The 22,109-nt window shown below is 38.3% G+C and overlaps 1 protein-coding gene across 1 annotated transcript in view; it reads right to left on the bottom strand.

Annotated features, from left to right (window-relative positions):
• LOC121383901 overlaps positions 1–22,109 on the bottom strand; it is a 167,786-nt gene that overhangs the window by 4,145 nt on the left and 141,532 nt on the right. The window contains exon 11 of the mRNA XM_041513999.1: positions 3,090–3,144. Within this exon, the coding sequence (XP_041369933.1) occupies positions 3,090–3,144 (55 nt within the window). The remainder of the gene's footprint in view (positions 1–3,089; positions 3,145–22,109) is intronic.

Here is a 22,109-nt window from a genome sequence, read left to right as displayed (position 1 = left end):
AGTAACAATATTTCCCATCTCGTACCCAGTCTACTGCTATACAGTAACAATATTTCATCTCGTACCCATCTCGTATACACCCAGTCTACTGCTATACAGTAAGTAAATATTTCACATGTCGTACCCAGTCTACTGCTATACAGTAACAATATTTCCCATGTCGTACCCAATCTACTGCTATACAGTAACAATATTTCACATCTCGTACCCAGTCTACTGCTATACAGTAACAATAATATACCCAGTCTACTGCTATACAGTAACAATATTTCATGTCGTACCCAGTCTACTGCTATACAGTAACAATATTTCCCATCTCGTACCCAGTCTACTGCTATACAGTAACAATATTTCCCATGTCGTACCCTATCTACTGCTATACAGCAACAATATTTCACATCTCATACCCAGTCTACTGCTATACAGTAACAATATTTCCCATGTCGTACCCAATCTACTGCTATACAGTAACAATATTTCACATCTCGTACCCAGTCTACTGCTATACAGTAACAATATTTCCCATCTCGTACCCAGTCTACTGCTATACAGTAAAAATATTTCACATCTCGTACCCAGTCTACTGCTATACAGTAATAATGTCGTATTCTACTGCTATACAGTAACAATACATGTCCAATCTACTGCTATACAGTAACAATATTTCACATCTCGTACCCAGTCTACTGCTATACAGTAACAATATTTCCCATCTCGTACCCAGTCTACTGCTATACAGTAACAATATTTCCCATGTCGTACCCAGTCTACTGCTATACAGTAACAATATTTCCCATGTCGTACCCAGTCTACTGCTATACAGTAACAATATTTCACATCTCGTACCCAGTCTACTGCTATACAGTAACAATATTTCACATCTCGTACCCAGTCTACTGCTATACAGTAACAATATTTCCCATGTCGTACCCTATCTACTGCTATACAGCAACAATATTTCACATCACATACCCAGTCTACTGCTATACAGTAACAATATTTCCCCTGTCGTACCCAATCTACTGCTAGACAGTAACAATATTTCACATCTCGTACCCAGTCTACTGCTATACAGTAACAATATTTCACATCTCGTACCCAGTCTACTGCTATACAGTAACAATATTTCCCATGTCGTACCCAGTCTACTGCTATACAGTAACAATATTTCCCATGTCGTACCCAATCTACTGCTATACAGTAACAATATTTCACATCTCGTACCCAGTCTACTGCTATACAGTAACAATATTTCACCCATCTCGTACCCAGTCTACTGCTATACATTAACAATATTTATTTACCCATCATGCTATCAGTACCCAGTCTACTGTTATACAGTAACAATATTTCCTGTCGTACCAAATCTACTGCTGTGCAGTAACAATATTTCCCATCCCGTACACAGTCTACTGCTATACAGTAACAATATTTCCCATGTCGTACCCAGTCTACTGCTATACAGTAACAATATTTCCCATGTCGTACCCAGTCTACTGCTATACAGTAACAATATTTCCCATGTCGTACCCTATCTACTGCTATACAGTAACAATATTTCCAATATTTCACGTATCTCGTAACAATATTTACCCAGTCTACTGCTATACAGTAACAATATTTCACATCTCGTACCCAGTCTACTGCTATACAGTAACAATATTTCCCATGTCGTACCCAATCTACTGCTATACAGTAACAATATACCCAGTCTACTGCTATACAGTAACAATATTTCCCATGTCGTACCCAGTCTACTGCTATACAGTAACAATATTTCCCATCTCGTACCCAGTCTACTGCTATACAGTAACAATATTTCACATCTCGTACCCAGTCTACTGCTATACAGTAACAATATTTCCCATGTCGTACCCAATCTACTGCTATACAGTAACAATATTTCACATCGTACCCGTACCCAGTCTACTGCTATACTGCTAACAGTAAATATTTCACATCTCGTACCCAGTCTACTGCTATACAGTAACAATATTTCCCATGTCGTACCCAATCTACTGCTATACAGTAACAATATTTCACATCTCGTACCCAGTCTACTGCTATACAGTAACAATATTTCCCATGTCGTACCCAGTCTACTGCTATACAGTAACAATATTTCAATCTCGTACCCAGTCTAATGCTATACATTAAAAATATTTCCCATGTCGTACCATCTACTGCTATACAGTAACAATATTTCCCATGTCGTACCCAGTCTACTGCTATACAGTAACAATATTTCATCTCGTACCCAGTCTACTGCTATACACCCGTACCCAGTCTACTGCTATACAGTAACAATATTTCCCATCTCGTACCCAGTCTACTGCTATACAGTAACAATATTTCCCATGTCGTACCCAGTCTACTGTTATACAGTAACAATATTTCCTGTCGTACCCAATCTACTGCTATACAGTAACAATATTTCACATCCCGTACCCAGTCTACTGCTATACAGTAACAATATTTCACATCTCGTACCCAGTCTACTGCTATACAGTAACAATATTTCCCATCTCGTACCCAGTCTACTGCTATACAGTAACAATATTTCACATCTCGTACCCAGTCTACTGCTATACAGTAACAATATTTCCATCTCGTACCCAGTCTACTGCTATACAGTAACAATATTTCCCATCTCGTACCCAGTCTACTGCTATACAGTAACAATATTTCCCATGTCGTACCCAGTCTACTGCTATACAGTAACAATATTTCACATCTCGTACCCAGTCTACTGCTATACAGTAACAATATTTCCCATACCCAGTCTACTGCTATACAGTAACAATATTTCCCATGTCGTACCCAGTCTACTGCTATACAGTAAAAATATTTCCCATCTCGTACCCAGTCTACTGCTATACAGTAACAATATTTCACATCTCGTACCCAGTCTACTGCTATACAGTAACAATATTTCACATGTCGTACCCAGTCTACTGCTATACAGTAACAATATTTCCCATGTCGTACCCAGTCTACTGCTATACAGTAACAATATTTCCCATCTCGTACCCAGTCTACTGCTATACAGTAACAATATTTCACATCTCGTACCCAGTCTACTGCTATACTCAACCCAGGAGCCATCATGCCAGGCACTGTGCATCAGAGACGTCCCGTTTAGACCTGAAACACAGTACAAGTAAGAAAAATTACTGGCCTCAGCTCACGTCGAATAGATCAATCTTAAGTCTAGCCCATATTACACAATGCAACATATCTGAACGATCATGTTGTGAGCCATCCTACAATACAACTCAACTGAAATAAGATTCTATTGTATTTACATCCAAAAAGAAGATAATTCATAATCCATTTTTTATGCATGTCAATTAGAAATTGTTGATGATGTAGTATTCCTGGGTTTCATCCGATCTATCATTTCATTTTCTGGGGGGTTTCCTATTTTGTTTGGTTTTATCTCTAGCTATATTTCTTATTAACTTCACTTATTAAATAAACATGTACCAGAAATTGAGGAACGTTGCTTAGTTATATTGAATGCATAAAGAATGGTCTGAGACTCTACAATGGGTTTATAGTCATAAGAATTAGTCAAATGGTCAAATGGTCAAAGGTCTAACTAATCATGATTAACAGGTAATTATAACTGACTAAAGAACGATCTGAGGGGGAGCACTGGTCATGGAGTGACCGTCTTTTTAGAATCACTTCTGTTTTTGGCTCCAAGATGCATCCATGTAGGTGAGAATTTGTGTTCTCCGGGTTGTATCATTTGGGTGTTTTTACTTCACTGCTTGCTTCCAATAGAATTTAATTATATTATTCTACATTTACAGTATCTGCAGGGCTCATGTATTAATATTTTAATGCTGAAACCTAGACACAGGGTAAAACGGGTATGGTGTCATACCCAAAAAAAATTGTAATGTTTTTTTTTAAGTTAACCTTTTGACAAAATTAAGTACTCTTATCATTGCTCTATGATTTTCTTAACCCTAACCCTAAATATAACCAATTTTCTTTCTGAGGGAGGCCCCCTAAATCCCCTGTTGAATGTGGTTGCATTCAATTCCATAGCACCATACCCAAATATTTCTTTCTGGCAGAATCACTGAGACATACATGTATGTCAGGAAGTTGATCAGACAGAAGTAGAGATAATCATTTTCCAAGCAGACTTAAGGTACCCATTAAAAAAGTATTCATACCTAGGAAGTTAATCAGATGTGAGGTCATTTGGGGGAAATTATAACAAGAATTCATACATGTTATGAAAGTAATTATATTTATAATCATTTAAAATAAAAATATACTGGTAGTATATATCTGACAGACTAATTATATTTATATGTAAATTATATTTAGGCTAGACTTTTTTCGAAATTTCAAAGAAACAATGATTTGTTTTCAAACAATGATTTGTTATTTTGTTTAATTCTATCATCAATAAATCTTACACAAATAATATATAACCTCTCCAGACAAGACTTCCTCAGTGCCCCCTGCTCTCATAGCTTGACACACCATGGTAACTAGGCCCTCGGGTACCTAGGCTAAACTGAGGGGATTCTCGGAGCAGCTGGAGCCCCAGAGGTGCAGTGTGCACGACCCGTCGGTGTAAGGATACGCTCTGAAACTAGTCCAGTCCCAGATATCGATAAATAGACGACCAGTTAGAGGGCATAAGTCAAGAAAGACAATCTATCTAGGAGAAGGAAAATTACAAATTCTAAATCAACCCTGTGCTCCCCGGGTAGGATGATGATCTAGGATCCATGGTTACGGTAACCCCAACAGAAAACCTAAAGAGCTGAAGACGGAGGTACTAGGCCACTGGCGGTCTTCAAAAAAACATTGTACCACTCAAAAAACCACAAAATCAATATAAGAAGGTCAAAGAGGGGCTTTTCAAACACTGTACAAGTACTCTCATCAAGGATTTGAAAGTCAAAGGAAGAGATATCAACCACGTTGTCAAGGAATTAAAAGATTATATTCTCAAGGCAGTTCATGAGACAATCCCAAGAGGTGCTTGAAAAAACTACAAACCCTACTGGAGTACCCAACTACAAGAACTGCAGAATGACATGTCCGATCCTAGAAAAATGGCAAAAGAACAAAGATATCAACCACGTTGTCAAGGAATTAAAAGATTATATTCTCAAGGCAGTTCATGAGACAATCCCAAGAGGTGCTTGAAAAAACTACAAACCCTACTGGAGTACCCAACTACAAGAACTGCAGAATGACATGTCCGATCCTAGAAAAATGGCAAAAAAACAGAGATATCAACCACGTTGTCAAGGAATTAAAAGATTATATTCTCAAGGCAGTTCATGAGACAATCCCAAGAGGTGTTTGAAAAAACTACACACCCTACTGGAGTACCCAACTACAAGAACTGCAGAATGACATGTCCGATCCTAGAAAAATGGCAGAAGAACAGCCATCACATGAGAACAACATGAAGTAAAAGCAAAATATTCCAAAGCAATATCTCAGGCAAGATGCAAAAGTTGAAGACAGAAGATCTAAATCTAGAGAGAAATGGACACAAACTGTGGAGACTGATAAAAGAATGATGAGGATAACAGAGGACAAAAGATCACACTGGAACCAAATGGAGAAATGCTGCCAGGGAACCAAGCAGCTAATTGCCTCGAAAGGAAAAGACAAGACGAATGCCACCAGCTACTGTCCAATCAGCCTCACCAGATGTGTTGTTAAGACACTGGAGAGAATATTCAACCAAAATCTGGACACAAGCTAGCCATTGTGCGGAAACTAGCAGAGATCAGCTGGGGAGCAAACGTGATGACCCTCAAGAGAGTATATGACGGAACCATTTAAAAGACCTCATCTCAAGTACGGTTCAAATGCCTTGTCAAAGCCAAACCAGCAAACTTTAGACAAATTCAAAATCAATCAAAGTTTGTGAATCATAACAGGATCTATTAAGTTCATACATGTTAAAGGTCCAGGCTTATCGAAAACATAATTCATTATCAGGGCTAAAAATGTGGCTTTTTTCATGAGAATCTAAACATTTTCAGAGAAGAACTTTATCAATAACATGTATTGCAGATAAATAGATTTGTGTTGAACATATTCATCATTATTCTGTAAGAATAGTTACAGAATATTAGCAGTCCTAGAATTTTACTGGAACAAGTCAATCAAACGCGTTCCAGTAATTCTTGCTAAGTATACACATTAGCCGACAGGGGGTGCTGTTCACATTCTGGGAGAGAAACGAGCCATTGTTCAAATTGTAAAGGTAACCTTTTAACCTATTTCTTACAACGGCACAATTTTTAGATGTCAGTTTCTTTGTTTGTTTAACATACCCTGAATGTTGGCGGCCTTGTTGTTACACATTCATAGTGTAAACACATCTGTGACAATTAATATTCTGTGTTAAACAATACTGAAGTGGCCTTGTTATGTAGGTCAATCCACTGTGTGACCTTTGACCAGTTCGTCGAGCATAATTGCGAATATTGGTGTTACTAATGATGGTCGTCCGATATTAGTGGCTATATTGGGACACTCTTTCATTCGACGCCTGCGAGACTATGCAAACATTGAACAGGTTAATCATAACTTGCGGCTTAATAAGGACCAATTTCATATATGTATTAGAGCACAGGGTGGTTTAACCCTAAAACAGTACATCATCGGCATGAATTGTTCTCTTTCGGTCCTACGTTTCCAGACATAATTTTTATACAACTGGGTGGAAATGATTTAACACATTTAGATATCACACCTACAGATGCAGCTGTCTACAGATATAGTTCAGTTTGCAAAATACTTATCCAATAAAAGTGATCATACTATCATTGTGATTGGACAATTACTTTGGAGGAATGTAAATAAAACACCCCCAGGTTACAATCAACAGGTGGTACAAACAAATGTTTTGCTACAGGAAAAGACACAAGCTATGGAGTACGTAAAATTTTGGCATCATAGAGGTTTATCTTTCCTGTCAACGGATGTAGTCCATCTCTGTGAACAGGCAATGAAAAAGTATTTGCAGAGTATAAAGAGTGCAATCCTGCAATACAAGAAAGTACTTCTACTATAATTGTAAGTAGGTATAGAATATATATATACTACTCACAAGAAGTTAAGGGTCAAAGGAACTGTTTGATCATTTTTGGAAGTATGTTTTTTTTAGGCCAGATAGGGTTAGAATATTAACCTTTGTGTTGTCATTTGGACTAAAGACATCACATTATTAGGGGCATGCAATCATTGCCCTTATCTTTAGAATCTTTTTAAGTTAACCCAGATTTCCTTTTCATAGATTTGAAGCAAAAACATAGTCAGACTAAACTGACAACCTGCCTCGATACACCCACTGTGACACCTCGTGCACCATTTGCACGTGCTTAGCATGAGTGTAATTCAATGCATGCCAATTTTAGCAATAAAATGGATGAGCATTTTCCTTTCATCATCACTTAAAATTTGAAGATGGTTCGACGACAACTCAGTTTGCAAGAAAGGGGAAGGGCCATTGGCTGGCTACAAGATGGACACACTCAAAGATCTGTGGCTCACCGTCTAAATGTAAGCCAAAGCGTTATCAGTAGACTCTGGCAGAGGTTCAGGACGACTAATTCTATTCAAAATCGCTCCCGTTCTGGAAGACCACGATCAACAACAGCACGAGAAGACCGTTTGCTGCTGATAAAGGCGTTGCGACACCGTTTTGTGACTGCACGGCGTCTTCGTGATCAACTCAGAGCTGCTACAGGCAACAATGTGTCTGACCAGACCATTAGGAATCGTCTGCGAGACCAAGGTTTGCGATGTCGGCGTCCTGTAATCCGACCACAGCTACTTGCCCGTCACAGAAGGGCTCGCCTTGATTGGTGCAGACGTCATATCCGGTGGAACCGTGGGCAATGGACAGAGACATTATTCACAGATGAGTCACGGTACTTGCTCCAGTTCAGTGATGGTCGGGCTCGTCTTTACCGTCGTCAAGGAGAAAGATATACTGATGTTAACGTTTTTCAACATCTACCATTTGGAGAAGGAAGTGTAATGTCGTGGGCGGGCATATCCATGAATCACAGAACCCCTCTGTACATCATTAAAGGAAATTTGACTGGTCAGCGTTATCTCAATGAGATTGTTCAACCTTTTGTAATTCCACTTCTGCAGTGGATTGGACCAGGAGCTTGGTTCCAGGACGACAACGCAAGACCTCATCGTGGCAGGGTGGTAACCGACTTCCTGCAGCAGCAGAACGTTCAGCACATGGATTGGCCTGCATATTCACCAGACTTGTCACCCATTGAGGTTGCGTGGGATGAACTAGGGCAGCGAGTTCGATCACATCACGTCCCTGCCGTCAACCTCCAGCAACTGGCTCAGCAATTAGTTACAGAATGGCAAGCGATTCCTCAAAGTTATTTCCAACGCCTGGTTAACAGCATGTGCCAACGTTGTCAAGAATATGTGAATGCTAATGGTGGCTACACCAGTTACTGACGCTTCTACTACATGTGTAAACATCATTTTTGGGGGTGCATGACTTTCTCCATCTGGGTAGTAAACTAGTTTCCAAGCAAAGGTTTTTTGTTTTCTGTTTTCTGTTTTCTGTTCTTGAGACATCAAATAAATAATTTGTCATTAGTCGTCACAATTTTAGCATATTACCTTATTTTTATTTGCACAAATATTTTTGACCCTTAACTTCTTTTGAGTAGTATATATATATACATCTACATGTACAGATATATGAATAGTATACATTGTTACTTGTAAATGTAGTGTCATTTACCTGTATACACATTCAATGTGGTAAAATGTTCATAATTCTACTTACTACCAAGCTCCCAAATATATGATATCTGAATGCACAAATCTATGTTCTTTGGTTTTAACATAAACCAGTAATGCAGAACTATTTTGCAGTCTATTACAGCATAATGTACACATTCAGTTTGTATTCAGTGAGTGTACAAATACTAGCTGAAGCCAACTAGAAGTATAATGTATATATGCATTCAGTTTAATGCACAGTGACATAGTACATGTATTTCTGTTTAATATGTAAACAGATGCAAAATGACAACATACATGCAGAATAATGTGTACAATATTGTACTTTCAGTGCAAACTGCTGCTTCAGTATGACGATGTACATTCAGTATAATGTACACATTTTTGCTTTCAGTAATGCACTGCGATGATGTACATTCAGTATAATGTACAATTCTTGCTTTCAGTAATGCACAGTGATGATGTACATTCAGTTCAATGTACAGTTCTTGCTTTCACTAAGGTATAGTGATGATGTACATTCAGTATAATGTATAATTCTTGTTTTCAGTAATGCACAGTGATGATGTACATTCAGTTTAATGTACAAATTCTTGCTTTCAGTAATGTACAGTGATGACATTCAGTTAATGTATAATTCTTGCTTTCAGTAATGTACAGTGATGATGTACATTCAGTTCAATGTACAGTTCTTGCTTTCAGTAATGTACAGTGATGACATTCAGTATAATGTATAATTCTTGCTTTCAGTAATGCAGTGATGATATACATTCAGTATAATGTATAATTCTTGTTTTCAGTAATGCACAGTGATGATGTACATTCAGTATAATGTATAATTATTGCTTTCAGTAATGCACAGTGATGATATACATTCAGTATAATGTATAATTCTTGCTTTCAGTAATGCAGTGATGATATATACTCTTCAAAAGAAGAAACGCAAAACCACATTTGGAGAATTGATTTAATTATTGAATGGTGAGTCCGATAATTACCAAATGTTGCAGGATTGTTTACAATTCACTCTAGTCCATTGTGAGTAAGTGATAGGACACACCTGAGGCCTGGCGTTGTCATGTTGGAACACTGCGTTGGCGTTGGCCATAACTGGAACGATGTGTGGCCGGAGGATCTGGTCAATGTAGCCCTGTGCATTCAGGTTGCCCTGCACGTGGACCAGGTCAGTTCTGCCAGTGTGTGAGATGGCTGCCCACACCATGACACTACCCCCGCCGAATCTGTCCACTTCCTGCACGCAGTTTGCCGCATAACGTTCACCACGACGCCTATACACGCGACATCTTCCATTATGACGTCGGAGCAGAAATCGGGACTCGTCACTGAACCACACCTGTCTCCATCGCAGTTGAGGCCATTGTCGATGAATCTGGCACCACTGCAGTCGGAGTCGACGGTGTTGTGGTGTTAAGATGACACCTCGAACTGGACGTCTGGCACGAATTCCTACCTCACGTAGGCGGTTCCGTACGGTCTGGTCGGATATCCTGCGCAAACCTGGTATTGCTGCGGCTGTGGAGGTGGCAGTAGTCAATCGTTCCCGAAGGTGGCGTACCCGGATGTAGCGGTCCTGCCCGGGGGTAGTGACCCGTGGTCGACCGGATCTAGGGAGGTCACGTGTTGATCCATGTTGCTGGTAACGGTCCCACAGTCTGGAGATGGTGCTTGGGGACACATGGAATGCCCTGGCAACGGCCGTTCTGGATTCGCCTGCGTCTATTCGGCCGATGGCATTGTTTCTCTGCGGTTCACTAAGACGTGGCATGTCCTGGATTGTCAACTGTCGGCCAGATACAGAGGCCAGGCAAGCGAACACCCTGCACTTTTATACTGTCGGTGTTCATGGTGCACGTGCAGACAACGCACGTGCAGTGGTGACATGGTTTGCACGTGGCTGCGTTTTTGCGAATATTCACATTTTGGAACTTTATTGTACAGTAGCTGCGTTTTATCGAATGTAACCGTGGGAATGTGCTTGGGACATGCAATGACCTTATATTCACAAAGCATGAACCGGTAGGAAACATAAAATCGGAGTTATAACCCATTTGTACCCTTTTGCGTTTCTTTTTTTGAAGAGTATACATTCAGTATAATGTATAATTCTTGTTTTCAGTAATGCACAGTGATGATGTACATTCAGTATAATGTATAATTCTTGCTTTCAGTAATGTACAGTGATGACATTCAGTTAATGTATAATTCTTGCTTTCAGTAATGTACAGTGATGATGTACATTCAGTATAATGTATAATTCTTGCTTTCAGTAATGTACAGTGATGATGTACATTCAGTATAATGTATAATTCTTGCTTTCAGTAATGTACAGTGATGATGTACATTCAGTATAATGTATAATTATTGCTTTCAGTAATGCAGTGATGATGTACATTCAGTTTAATGTACAAATTCTTGCTTTCAGTAAGGTATAGTGATGATGTACATTCAGTATAATGTATAATTCTTGCTTTCAGTAATGTACAGTGATGATGTACATTCAGTTAATGTATAATTCTTGCTTTCAGCAATGCAGTGATGATGTACATTCAGTATAATGTATAATTCTTGCTTTCAGTAATGTACAGTGATGATATACATTCAGTATAATGTATAATTCTTGCTTTCAGCAATGCAGTGATGATGTACATTCAGTATAATGTATAATTCTTGCTTTCAGTAATGTACAGTGATGATGTACATTCAGTATAATGTATAATTCTTGTTTTCAGTAATGTACAGTGATGATGTACATTCAGTTTAATGTATAATTATTGCTTTCAGTAATGTACAGTGATGATGTACATTCAGTATAATGTATAATTCTTGCTTTCAGTAAGGTATAGTGATGATGTACATTCAGTTTAATGTATAATTCTTGTTTTCAGTATTGCACAGTTATGATGTACATTCAGTATAATGTACAAATTCTTGTTTTCAGTAATGCACAGTGATGATGTACATTCAGTTCAATGTACAGTTCTTGCTTTCAGTAAGGTATAGTGATGATGTACATTCAGTATAATGTATAATTCTTGTTTTCAGTAATGCACAGTGATGATGTACATTCAGTTTAATGTATAATTCTTGCTTTCAGCAATGCAGTGATGATGTACATTCAGTATAATGTACAGTTCTTGCTTTCAGTAAGGTATAGTGATGATGTACATTCAGTATAATGTATAATTCTTGTTTTCAGTAATGTACAGTGATGATGTACATTCAGTATAATGTACAATGATTGCTTTCAGTAATGTACAGTGATGATGTACATTCAGTATAATGTACAATTCTTGCTTTCAGTAATGTACAGTGATGATGTACATTCAGTATAATGTATAATTCTTGTTTTCAGTAATGCACAGTGATGATGTACATTCAGTTTAATGTATAATTCTTGCTTTCAGCAATGCAGTGATGATGTACATTCAGTATAATGTACAGTTCTTGCTTTCAGTAAGGTATAGTGATGATGTACATTCAGTATAATGTATAATTCTTGTTTTCAGTAATGTACAGTGATGATGTACATTCAGTTAATGTATAATTCTTGCTTTCAGCAATGCAGTGATGATGTACATTCAGTATAATGTATAATTCTTGGTATAATGTATAATGATTGCTTTCAGTAATGCACAGTGATGATGTACATTCAGTATAATGTATAATTCTTGGTATAATGTATAATGATTGCTTTCAGTAATGTACAGTGATGATGTACATTCAGTTAATGTATAATTCTTGCTTTCAGCAATGCAGTGATGATGTACATTCAGTATAATGTACAATGATTGCTTTCAGTAATGCAGTGATGATGTACATTCAGTATAATGTATAATTCTTGCTTTCAGTAATGCAGTGATGATGTACATTCAGTATAATGTACAATGATTGCTTTCAGTAATGCAGTGATGATATACATTCAGTATAATGTATAATTCTTGCTTTCAGTAATGCACAGTAATGATGTGCATTCAGTATAATGTACAAATTCTTGGTTCAGTATAATGCACAGTGATGACACACATTCAGTTAATGTGCAAATTGTTGTATTTAGTTTTATGTGCCTTGTACAATAACATAGTATACTGTACAAACTTATGCATTTATTAAAATGCACATTTTTCAGTAATATACAAATTCATGTATTTAGTGTAATACATATTTTCTGGTAATAACGGTGTATGTTATTTACACAGGGCTTAACAATTTTGGAAGTTAAATATTGCCTTTTGTATGGTTTTGTTTCTTTTAGTTTCACAATTTTCATGAAATGGCACCAAAGAGGAAAACCACAGCTGCCAACTCTACACGACCAAAGAGGCGGTCAGGTGCCAAAAAACAACACATCGCCCCAACAGCGGCTACAGAGGGACAACTCGATACCATGACCCCACACCCAGTCCAGCAGTTGGAGACGGTTGCGGAAGTGGCTACAGAGGTTCAGCCTCTCACCAGTGGCCCGCATCCATCACACCAGTTGGAGACTGATAATGTACCAGGTTTGGATTATGACCTGTTGGCAACAGCTCTTTTGAAACAGGTCCACAAACCTGCAGCACCCTGTACGATCACAAGCGAACAGGTTGCAAGAACAGGCAGTGATAGTGAGGTACACAGTCACATTGACCTGACAGATTCATTGGACACAGGCATCACACTGAGGAGGGAAAGTGGTAACACACTGAGTTCTTCCCCAGTGATGTCTCTGATAGAGAATCTTTTTTCTCAGGGTGAGTCTTTGTCAACCGACAAACATTTTGCTAGCAGAAATTGTAGCATTGATCTTTCTGGGGGAATACCTTTGGGGGTCACAATTTCAGAGCGGGTGAAAGCTAAAATATGGCAGGATGAATACATTGATATGAGGGTTCTTTCATCCACATATTCAGAAGAACCTGTTTCATTCAATGTTGCGGCTGGTTTTATCCAGCTACATCATGGCCAAACTTCAAAACAGCCATTGTCTATCGATCAATGGACGACATGCTTCCATACATTTATTGCCATATTTATCCAAAAGCATCCCTCTGAAGCTGGTAACCTGCTCAAATATTTAACCACCATCAGAGAATTACATGCCAATCATGGTGAGCTCGCTTGGAGGCAGTACGATGAGCGGTTTCGTAGGCTAAGGGGAACTCAAAAGCAACCTTGGCAAAAACCTATTGATGAGTTGTATACGAAGGCAGCTAACCTCAGAGCAAACAGTGTGCAGGTAGTGGGTAAGAGATTCTTGGGAAATAGTCTTCCTCAGCGGCCCTTTCGTGTCAAAGTTTGCTTTGCCTTCAATAGAGGGGAAGCATGTAGGTCAAACCCATGCAAATACAAACATCACTGCCAGGTGTGCGGAGCTGCATCCCACCCAAAATCTAAATGCAGGAAACTCCGTCAACACAAAAACTCTTCCAACTCCAATATGTCTTAAGGTACTAAAACAAGAGCTTACGGGTTACAGGGGGGATTTACAAGGCAATCTAATTCAAGGTTTTACATTTGGTTTTCATTTGGGTTATGAGGGCTATCCATGTACCAGGCTATCTTCTAACCATAAATCGGTAAATGACAACCAAGCGATTGTGGAATTAAAGTTAGAAAAGGAATTGCGACTGGGACGAATCAAAGGTCCATATAAAGAACCACCATTCCCAGACTTTGTAAGTTCTCCCCTGGGTCTGGTTCCAAAGTCTGTCCCGGGGAAATATAGACTCATTCATGATCTCTCTTATCCTCGTGGGTCATCTATCAACTATTTCATTTCTGATTTTCACTCTGTAGTGCATTATGATACCATTGACAATGTTATTTCACTTGTTAAGAAATTTGGTAAAGGCTGTTTAATGGCAAAAACAGATATAGAAGATGCTTTTCGTATAATTCCCATTCACCCAAATGACTATCATCTTCTAGGATTTGTGTGGCATAATAATTTCTATTATGACCGTTGTCTCCCAATGGGAGCTAGCAGTTCTTGCCAGATTTTTTAATCATTCAGCACAGCTCTACAGTGGGTAATGATAGAAAAATATGGTGCTTCAGGCATGTCCCACATCTTAGATGACTTCCTTTTTGTGGGTCCCCCCCAACTCCAGTAAATGTAGTACTGACTTGAGTTTGTTTTTGTCATTGTGTCAGAGAATTGGTGTGCCTATTAAAGAAGAAAAAACTGAATGGCCAACTTCCATCATTAAAATATACGGACTAGAGGTAGATTCTATCAAGATGGAATGTCGTTTACCATTTGATAAATTGTCTAAGATGCGTTCGGCATTACAAGCTATGAGTAAAAGGAGAAAAGTCACATTGCGTGAACTTAATCACTTGTGGGTCTACTTAATTTTGCTTGTACGGTAGTATGCCCTGGGGTGCCTTCCTCCGCAGACTCATAGATCTGACCATGAACGTAAATGAACCATACCACTTCATACGACTAAACCAAGAATCTCGGCTAGATATTCAGGCATGGCTGAAATTTCTGATATCATTTAATGGGAAATCGGTTTTCTTAAATGATAAATGGCTGTCATCGGATCATTTCACTATGTATTCAGATGCATCGGGTAACCTGGGATATGCAGCCATCCTTGGGAACCGCTGGTTTGCATACCACTGGTTACAGTCAATGGCTTCACTGGCAATAACTATTAAGGAGTTATTTCCAATTGTACTAGCACTGGAAATTTGGGGTGACCGTCTTGCTAACCAGAAAGTTTTGTTCATGTCGGATAATGAAGCAGTTGTTCATGTTATTAACAAACAATCTTGTCGCGAGCCGACCCTTATGAGATTGGTGCGTCGTTTAGTAATTGCAGCTCTGTCAAACAATATTTATTTCCGAGCATCACATATCCCTGGGAAACTAAATGTTGTCGCTGATAAACTTTCACGCTTGCAATTTCAGGATGCACTTGTTTTGGCTCCATGGCTGGATCAAGAGTCCACCCCTGTTCCAATCTACCTTCAGTCCATTTAAACCCAGATGCGCTCCATCTTTTGTGTGCCTCCAACTCCAACAAGACCAAGGCTTCTTACTTGAGGAGTTGGCGCTTGTTTGATTGTTTTTTAGGTACAAGTCACATACAGCTACCACTGTCTATTCCGAGTGTTGCCAACTTTGTGGCTTATCTCCATGCTAAGAAATATTGTCAGTCATCTGTGGCATCACACATTTCTGCCATTAGCTATGTGCACAAAGTGATGGGTTTTGCCGATCCGACACACAGATTTATTATTCGGAAAATAATAAAAGGGCGCAAAATTATTGAGGGCCCAAAGGACACTAGACTACCCATTACAAAGGATATTTTGATAAAACCTGTTGATGGGCTAAACCATACTGTTAATAACCCAGCGACCCAAGTTTTACTTAAGTCTGTTTTCCTCCTTGCTTTTCATGCTTTCATGCGTCTTGGCGAGCTGGTCTGTAAGTCAAAGGCAGACGCCAGTAAAGTGATACAGAGGCAAGATATAAAATTTCACAAACAGGGCACCTGTCCAATGTCAGTGGATATTACCATACGCCACTTTAAGAATAACATGGATGTGCAACCAATTTATCTGCATTTGACCTCAAAAAGTACCAACGCAGATTACTGCCCAGTCAAATCATTGTGGCAATTTTGTGGTGAGTTCACTCATGATCAGGGTCCTTTGTTTCAGTTTCAGGATGGGTCCCCCGTCTCTTACTCTTACATTGCCCAACAGCTCAGTCATGCAACTAGGTGGTCAGGCTTAGACCCAAAACTATATAAAGGCCACAGCTTTAGGATTGGGGCAGCAACGGAAGCTGCAAAGCAAGGGTACTCCGAAAGTGTGATTAAAAATCTGGGTCGGTGGAACACTGATGCTTTTCAAAGGTACATTCGAATTAATGCATTCAGAATGTAATTCTGGAAACATTGAAGCTTGTATTGCCTGTTTTAGCCTTTTTGTTAATATAATTTACCTTAGATACATTACATAAAGTATGAACAGGTTCCAGAGTTAACAGGTTCATAGGTCTAAAGCCCCACCTTTGTTTGAATACTTCATGAATACCTTACAGTAGTTCAGCATGTGGCTGCTCTCTGTTTAACACATATTTATGTATTCCCATTATCATGCAGGAGGTCAGCATCTGGCTGCTCTTGTTTCTACTGGCTACTCTGGGTTTAATGAATATTTACACTTCAGATACATGTTACATAAATCTTTATCATGCAGGAGTTCAGCATGTGGCTGCTCCTAACTTTGTATTGTTACCATAAACTGTATCGTGCAGGAGTTCAGCATGTGGCTGCTCCTAACTTTGTATTGTTACCATAAACTGTATCGTGCAGGAGTTCAGCATGTGGCTGCTCCTAACTTTGTATTGTTACCATAAACTGTATCGTGCAGGAGTTCAGCATGTGGCTGCTCCGAACTTTGTATTCCTCACATAAGACTTTTCACACAGGAGTTCAGCATGTGGCTGCTCCTAACTTTGTATTGTTACCATAAACTGTATCGTGCAGGAGTTCAGCATGTGGCTGCTCCGAACTTTGTATTCCTACCATAAACTGTATCGTGCAGGAGTTCAGCATGTGGCTGCTCCGAACTTTGTATTCCTCACATAGACTTTAGCACACAGGAGTTCAGCATGTGGCTGCTCCAAACATTGTAGTGTTGACATAAACTGTATTGTGTAGGAGTTCAGCATGTGGCTGCTCCGAACTTTGTATTCCTCACATAGACTTTATCACGCAGGTATCCACCATGTGGCTGCTCCGAACATTGTATTATGTTGACATAAACTGTACTGTGTAGGAGTTCAGCATGTAGCTGCTCCGAACTTTGTATTCTTTACATATACTTTATCACGCAGGTATCCAGCATGTGGCTACTCCTTGGCTATGGTAATACTTTACCATGCAAGAGTTCGTGACATTACATTATATTGCTTTATTATTATTTTTAGATTTTAGCACAGGAGTGCTTTGACTGTTCACAATTATGTATTAGAATCTGGTTATGCGTGTATGTTATATAATTATCGTATGTAGTTTTCAAGTAGTTCCAAGTTACCAGATCACAATTTGGGTTGGCGTGGGGCTGCATGCATTTGCATTTGCCCTTGTGGCGTTCTTTTTTGCACGCAACCTTTTGGGTATTTAGAAAATCAGGATTACAAGTACATGTTGAACATTTTTTCTTTATGTAAATACATATACCTTTACGTCATTTAATAAAAAATGACAATTACCACAATCAGTGATTGGTATGTTATTATTCAATTATTAACCAAAATGAGCTGCATTGTGATCTTTAAGCAGTAGGCATTTAATTGAAATGTATCAACATAAACAGTGTTAGTATATAAAATTCTGTCATATGCTACTAACTGTATATCGTTTAAAAAAAAACCCACCTTACTATTTACTGGAAAGAATAACCAATTTGTCAGTAACAGTTTATCCAGTTTAAAAAAAAAAAAAAACAATTAAAAAAAAAATATATATATATATATAATAAATAACAGGATTTTTTAATTGCTGGTTCCATTTTTTCTTTACAGTCAGTGTTTTTAGGTGTCTTACCAGCCCCAAGTTCAGCCAGTAAACGTTTTGCTAACATTCGCAAACTATTTGTGATTTGTTTCCAAAAGGGTCATTTCGTTTACCGTGAACCGCACAAATCAGTCTGGCGGACGTTTTTCCACTCGGTCTTTCCATGACTTTTTAAAGATTACTTATTCGTAAACAGTGCATGGGATACTTTTGCCGATGTATTTCGTGCATTGGTTCAATATTTATATGGATATTACTGAAGCACATTTCCACAACCAACAAAAAGATGTATTGATTAAAAAGAGCAGGTAATTCAAGGTTAGGAACATATCAGTGAACTAACACAGACATGTTTGATGTACAGTCTAATCCGCTTAATTGCATAGCCCCGGTGCGTGTCAAATTTATGCCAATAACCGGTATAACCGATTATTCGATAGAGCCCCATTTCCAGATTATAACGAATGGTAAACTTTACAAATGCCTTGTGGACAGTCTATCTTTCCTCTTAGCTGCAGAACACTGTTTGAATGTTTATACATGTATTTTAAAATAATAATAAATAAAATAACAGTATAAATGTAAGATTAAATATTTTTAATTTTGCATTCTTACAAAATCTGCAGTTGTGTTTATAGATGCTATTTCTAGCTACTAATATTCGCGTTGTAGTTTCTTGCACACTGGTTTTCCACAGTTCACGCCTATTGTTCTGAGGGGTGTTGAGTAGTGAAACCGTGTTACTTGGCAAAGCGCAATTTCCACATCCAGGTGAAATATGCATTGCTTAAAATAGCAACTGTTAATTGTCAACTGATTTCAGCTACTGTGTAGTAATGTTACAGTATATTTTGTCAGAAATGCTATTGTGCATTGAACAAAATATTAGAAGCGTAGTGTTTATTTTTCTCATTCCATTCAATTAATTAGAAAATTATAAATATTTAATAATGAATAAAGTTATTAACACCATGTAAGCCAGGGGCCTAATTCACAAAGGTCTCTTAGGCTCTGCTAGACAACAAATCATCCTCTTTGCAAGTCTTTAGTGAATTAGGCCCCTGGCTTGTAGGAACCGTGGGGGGGGGGGGGGGGGAAGAGGTCTGTGCCCATTCACACACACACACACACACACACCCTCGGAACAAATGTACATGCTTTTTTTATATTCCATATTCATGTAAATACAGATTAAAATCCGGCTTATTCCCCTCCCAACCCCCACTAGACTGTGCCTTCCCCACATCAGATGTCATGTCTATGGGCATGTAAGCATGTTATTCTACAAACAAGGACCCAATATGAATGTTGTAAAAACTATTTATTTGGCTTTGAGTTAAAAATATTTTGTTCTGCATGTCTGCTATAAGTTCAGGAAGGGTCAAACTTCTTGAAAGAAAAATACAATGTAATAACCTGAAATCAAAGTTTCTCCCCTCAATGCAGTGTACATAACAGATTAAAACATTTCAACACTTGTCAATTTCACTCTGCCTGTCTGTTTCTTTGATGTAGCCTTCCCAAGTGAAAAACAAAAATGATGTTTATTTCTTGCATGGGGCAAGCCACTTGCTATAGACTGACAGCTTTAACTGTTGAGTGGTTGTAAAAATAAATTAATTGACAACTAGTAATACCCTGAGAAGGCATGGACAATTGGATTAGTTCATAGTTGTGAACGTTTTACCTCAGACATGGTAAGTGTCTTTCTGTTGAAAACAGTGCCAGTGATGTGGTTAGTTGCAGGTTTTTAAAAGTTTTTAAACTTATTTTTTTAACATAAATAAATAGCAGTGATAATTAATGATAACTTAAAATACGGTGATTCAAATGTGACATACAAAATACAGTAAAAACTAATCATATTTAATTATCTTTATTAAATTTATTCTAGGACATAATTGCCTTGTCCAAGTCTATCTTTCAGTGTTATCAAAGGCTGTAAGCTAATGCCTGCGCACATAAAAATAACAATGGACTATTCCACTGCTCCATGGAATTTTTTGTGTTCTGTCAATGGAGTTCCGTTGTCAATATTCTTTTAAGTGATTTTGTAACAAATTACATCGGAAATCCTGCCATTAAGACTTAAATGATGCAATAATGGTCCTAGGATTACTGCAATAAACACGCTGAATACATTGCTATAAGCTCTACGATGAGTCTTGCGAGAGACGTCAACATTGTACATCGCCTGTTTTAGTAACCGCTTTTACTTTTTTCTTCTTTTTATATTACGTTTTTAAGCAACATAGAACATTCTGCTTTGTTTTCTGTGCAACTACAATTGTTTCTGATAAAATATTAAAGGACTGTGGAACATTTTATGGTGAAATTGTCAAGATTGTTTTTGTTTTTCGTATGCAATTTAACCGAAGTTTGTTGTTAAAAAGCTATTCAAATATGCAACATAATTTGTATTGATTTAATGCTAAACGGTTCTGTGCAGCCAAATAATATGCAAATAACTGATTTATGCTATAAACCAACATGCAATCAAGTGGATTCGACTGTATTACTAAATTTGGGAACACTTAATTACCGTCTATTGTTATTATGTAAGAACTGAACAAACATGTTCCTTTCGGTTCTCTTCATTGGCAATTTGGTTCATAGAAATGGGCCAACCATCGCTTGGCTCTAGGCCAGACTAGTCTCGATAAACCATTATGTTTCGAATGTATGCTATGCTTTTAAAGCCAGTTTAAACTGAAGCTTGATAACCAGAATACTGGGGGGTGGGGGGGGTGGGGGTGGGGAGGGGGTTGTTAATTCGGTTACATTTTACTCACTGATTATTCAATTTGATAAATTTTTAGAAATATTTCACGCGAATCCAAATATTGTTTGGTATCTATGTATATCTTTTACAATATATACTGACACACTTTGAAAATGCTATTTGGTTTTAATGTGACACTAAAAAAATGTCTAATGTATATCTATGAATGTATTAGTATAACATATATGCTAAGATGTAATTATCACAAAATGTCCAGTGAATCATGGAAATTAAGGGAAGCAGAAATCGCCCAAATCTCATGAAGCCAGACAGAGAAATTCTGCAGAACATGATCACCTGCCTTCTCATCTACCGATTTGATGGTTGCAGTAATCAATTCCGACAAAGCATTCTTCGTAATGTCTCCCAACTGGCGCGTAAAAGAGATCAAAAGTCTCTTTGTGCCTCACCAAAGGTTCCTAGTGCGCTCCAGAGAGTACTTCAACACCCGAACCGGACAAAGAATTCTATCAGAATTAATCACAGAAAGTGTACAAGTCAAACTCTGAATGATTGCCGGAGAAAACGCTTCCCCTGTAGCCTGGCTCTTAGCCACGAAAATAGAATCAGTACGTAATGTAACTGACCCATCCGTGTTGTAATCCACCTAATCATGCAAAAAAGCATGAATCTCACTAATATGACGGCATGCCGCTAGTGAGACAAAGTCTTCCACTCAAATGACGGAGACTGGCGAACTTCAAAGGCTCGTAGGACTTGCCTTTGTGTACATGCAGAACCAGAAAAACATTCCACTTTGGCAAAATGGATGGCCTCTCAAACGTGTTCTGCAACAAACTTGAGCAAGTCATGTAACATGAAATCTTGACGTCCATACTTCCGCAGTGTAGTGAAAATGGACAACCAGTGACTTCTCATTGTATAAACCTTCAGCTGCCTTTCCTGGACAAGAGCCAGAAAGTACTCGGCTAAATAACTGACAGTAATGCTTGAGCAGGAGACAAGCAAATTAAGCTGCTTAGAAAAGCCTCGGTCTCATA

The sequence above is a fragment of the Gigantopelta aegis genome, chromosome 10, assembly GCF_016097555.1.
Source record: "Gigantopelta aegis isolate Gae_Host chromosome 10, Gae_host_genome, whole genome shotgun sequence".
Taxonomy (NCBI): Eukaryota; Metazoa; Mollusca; class Gastropoda; order Neomphalida; family Peltospiridae; genus Gigantopelta; species Gigantopelta aegis.
This window is presented reverse-complemented; position numbering and strand designations above follow the sequence as displayed.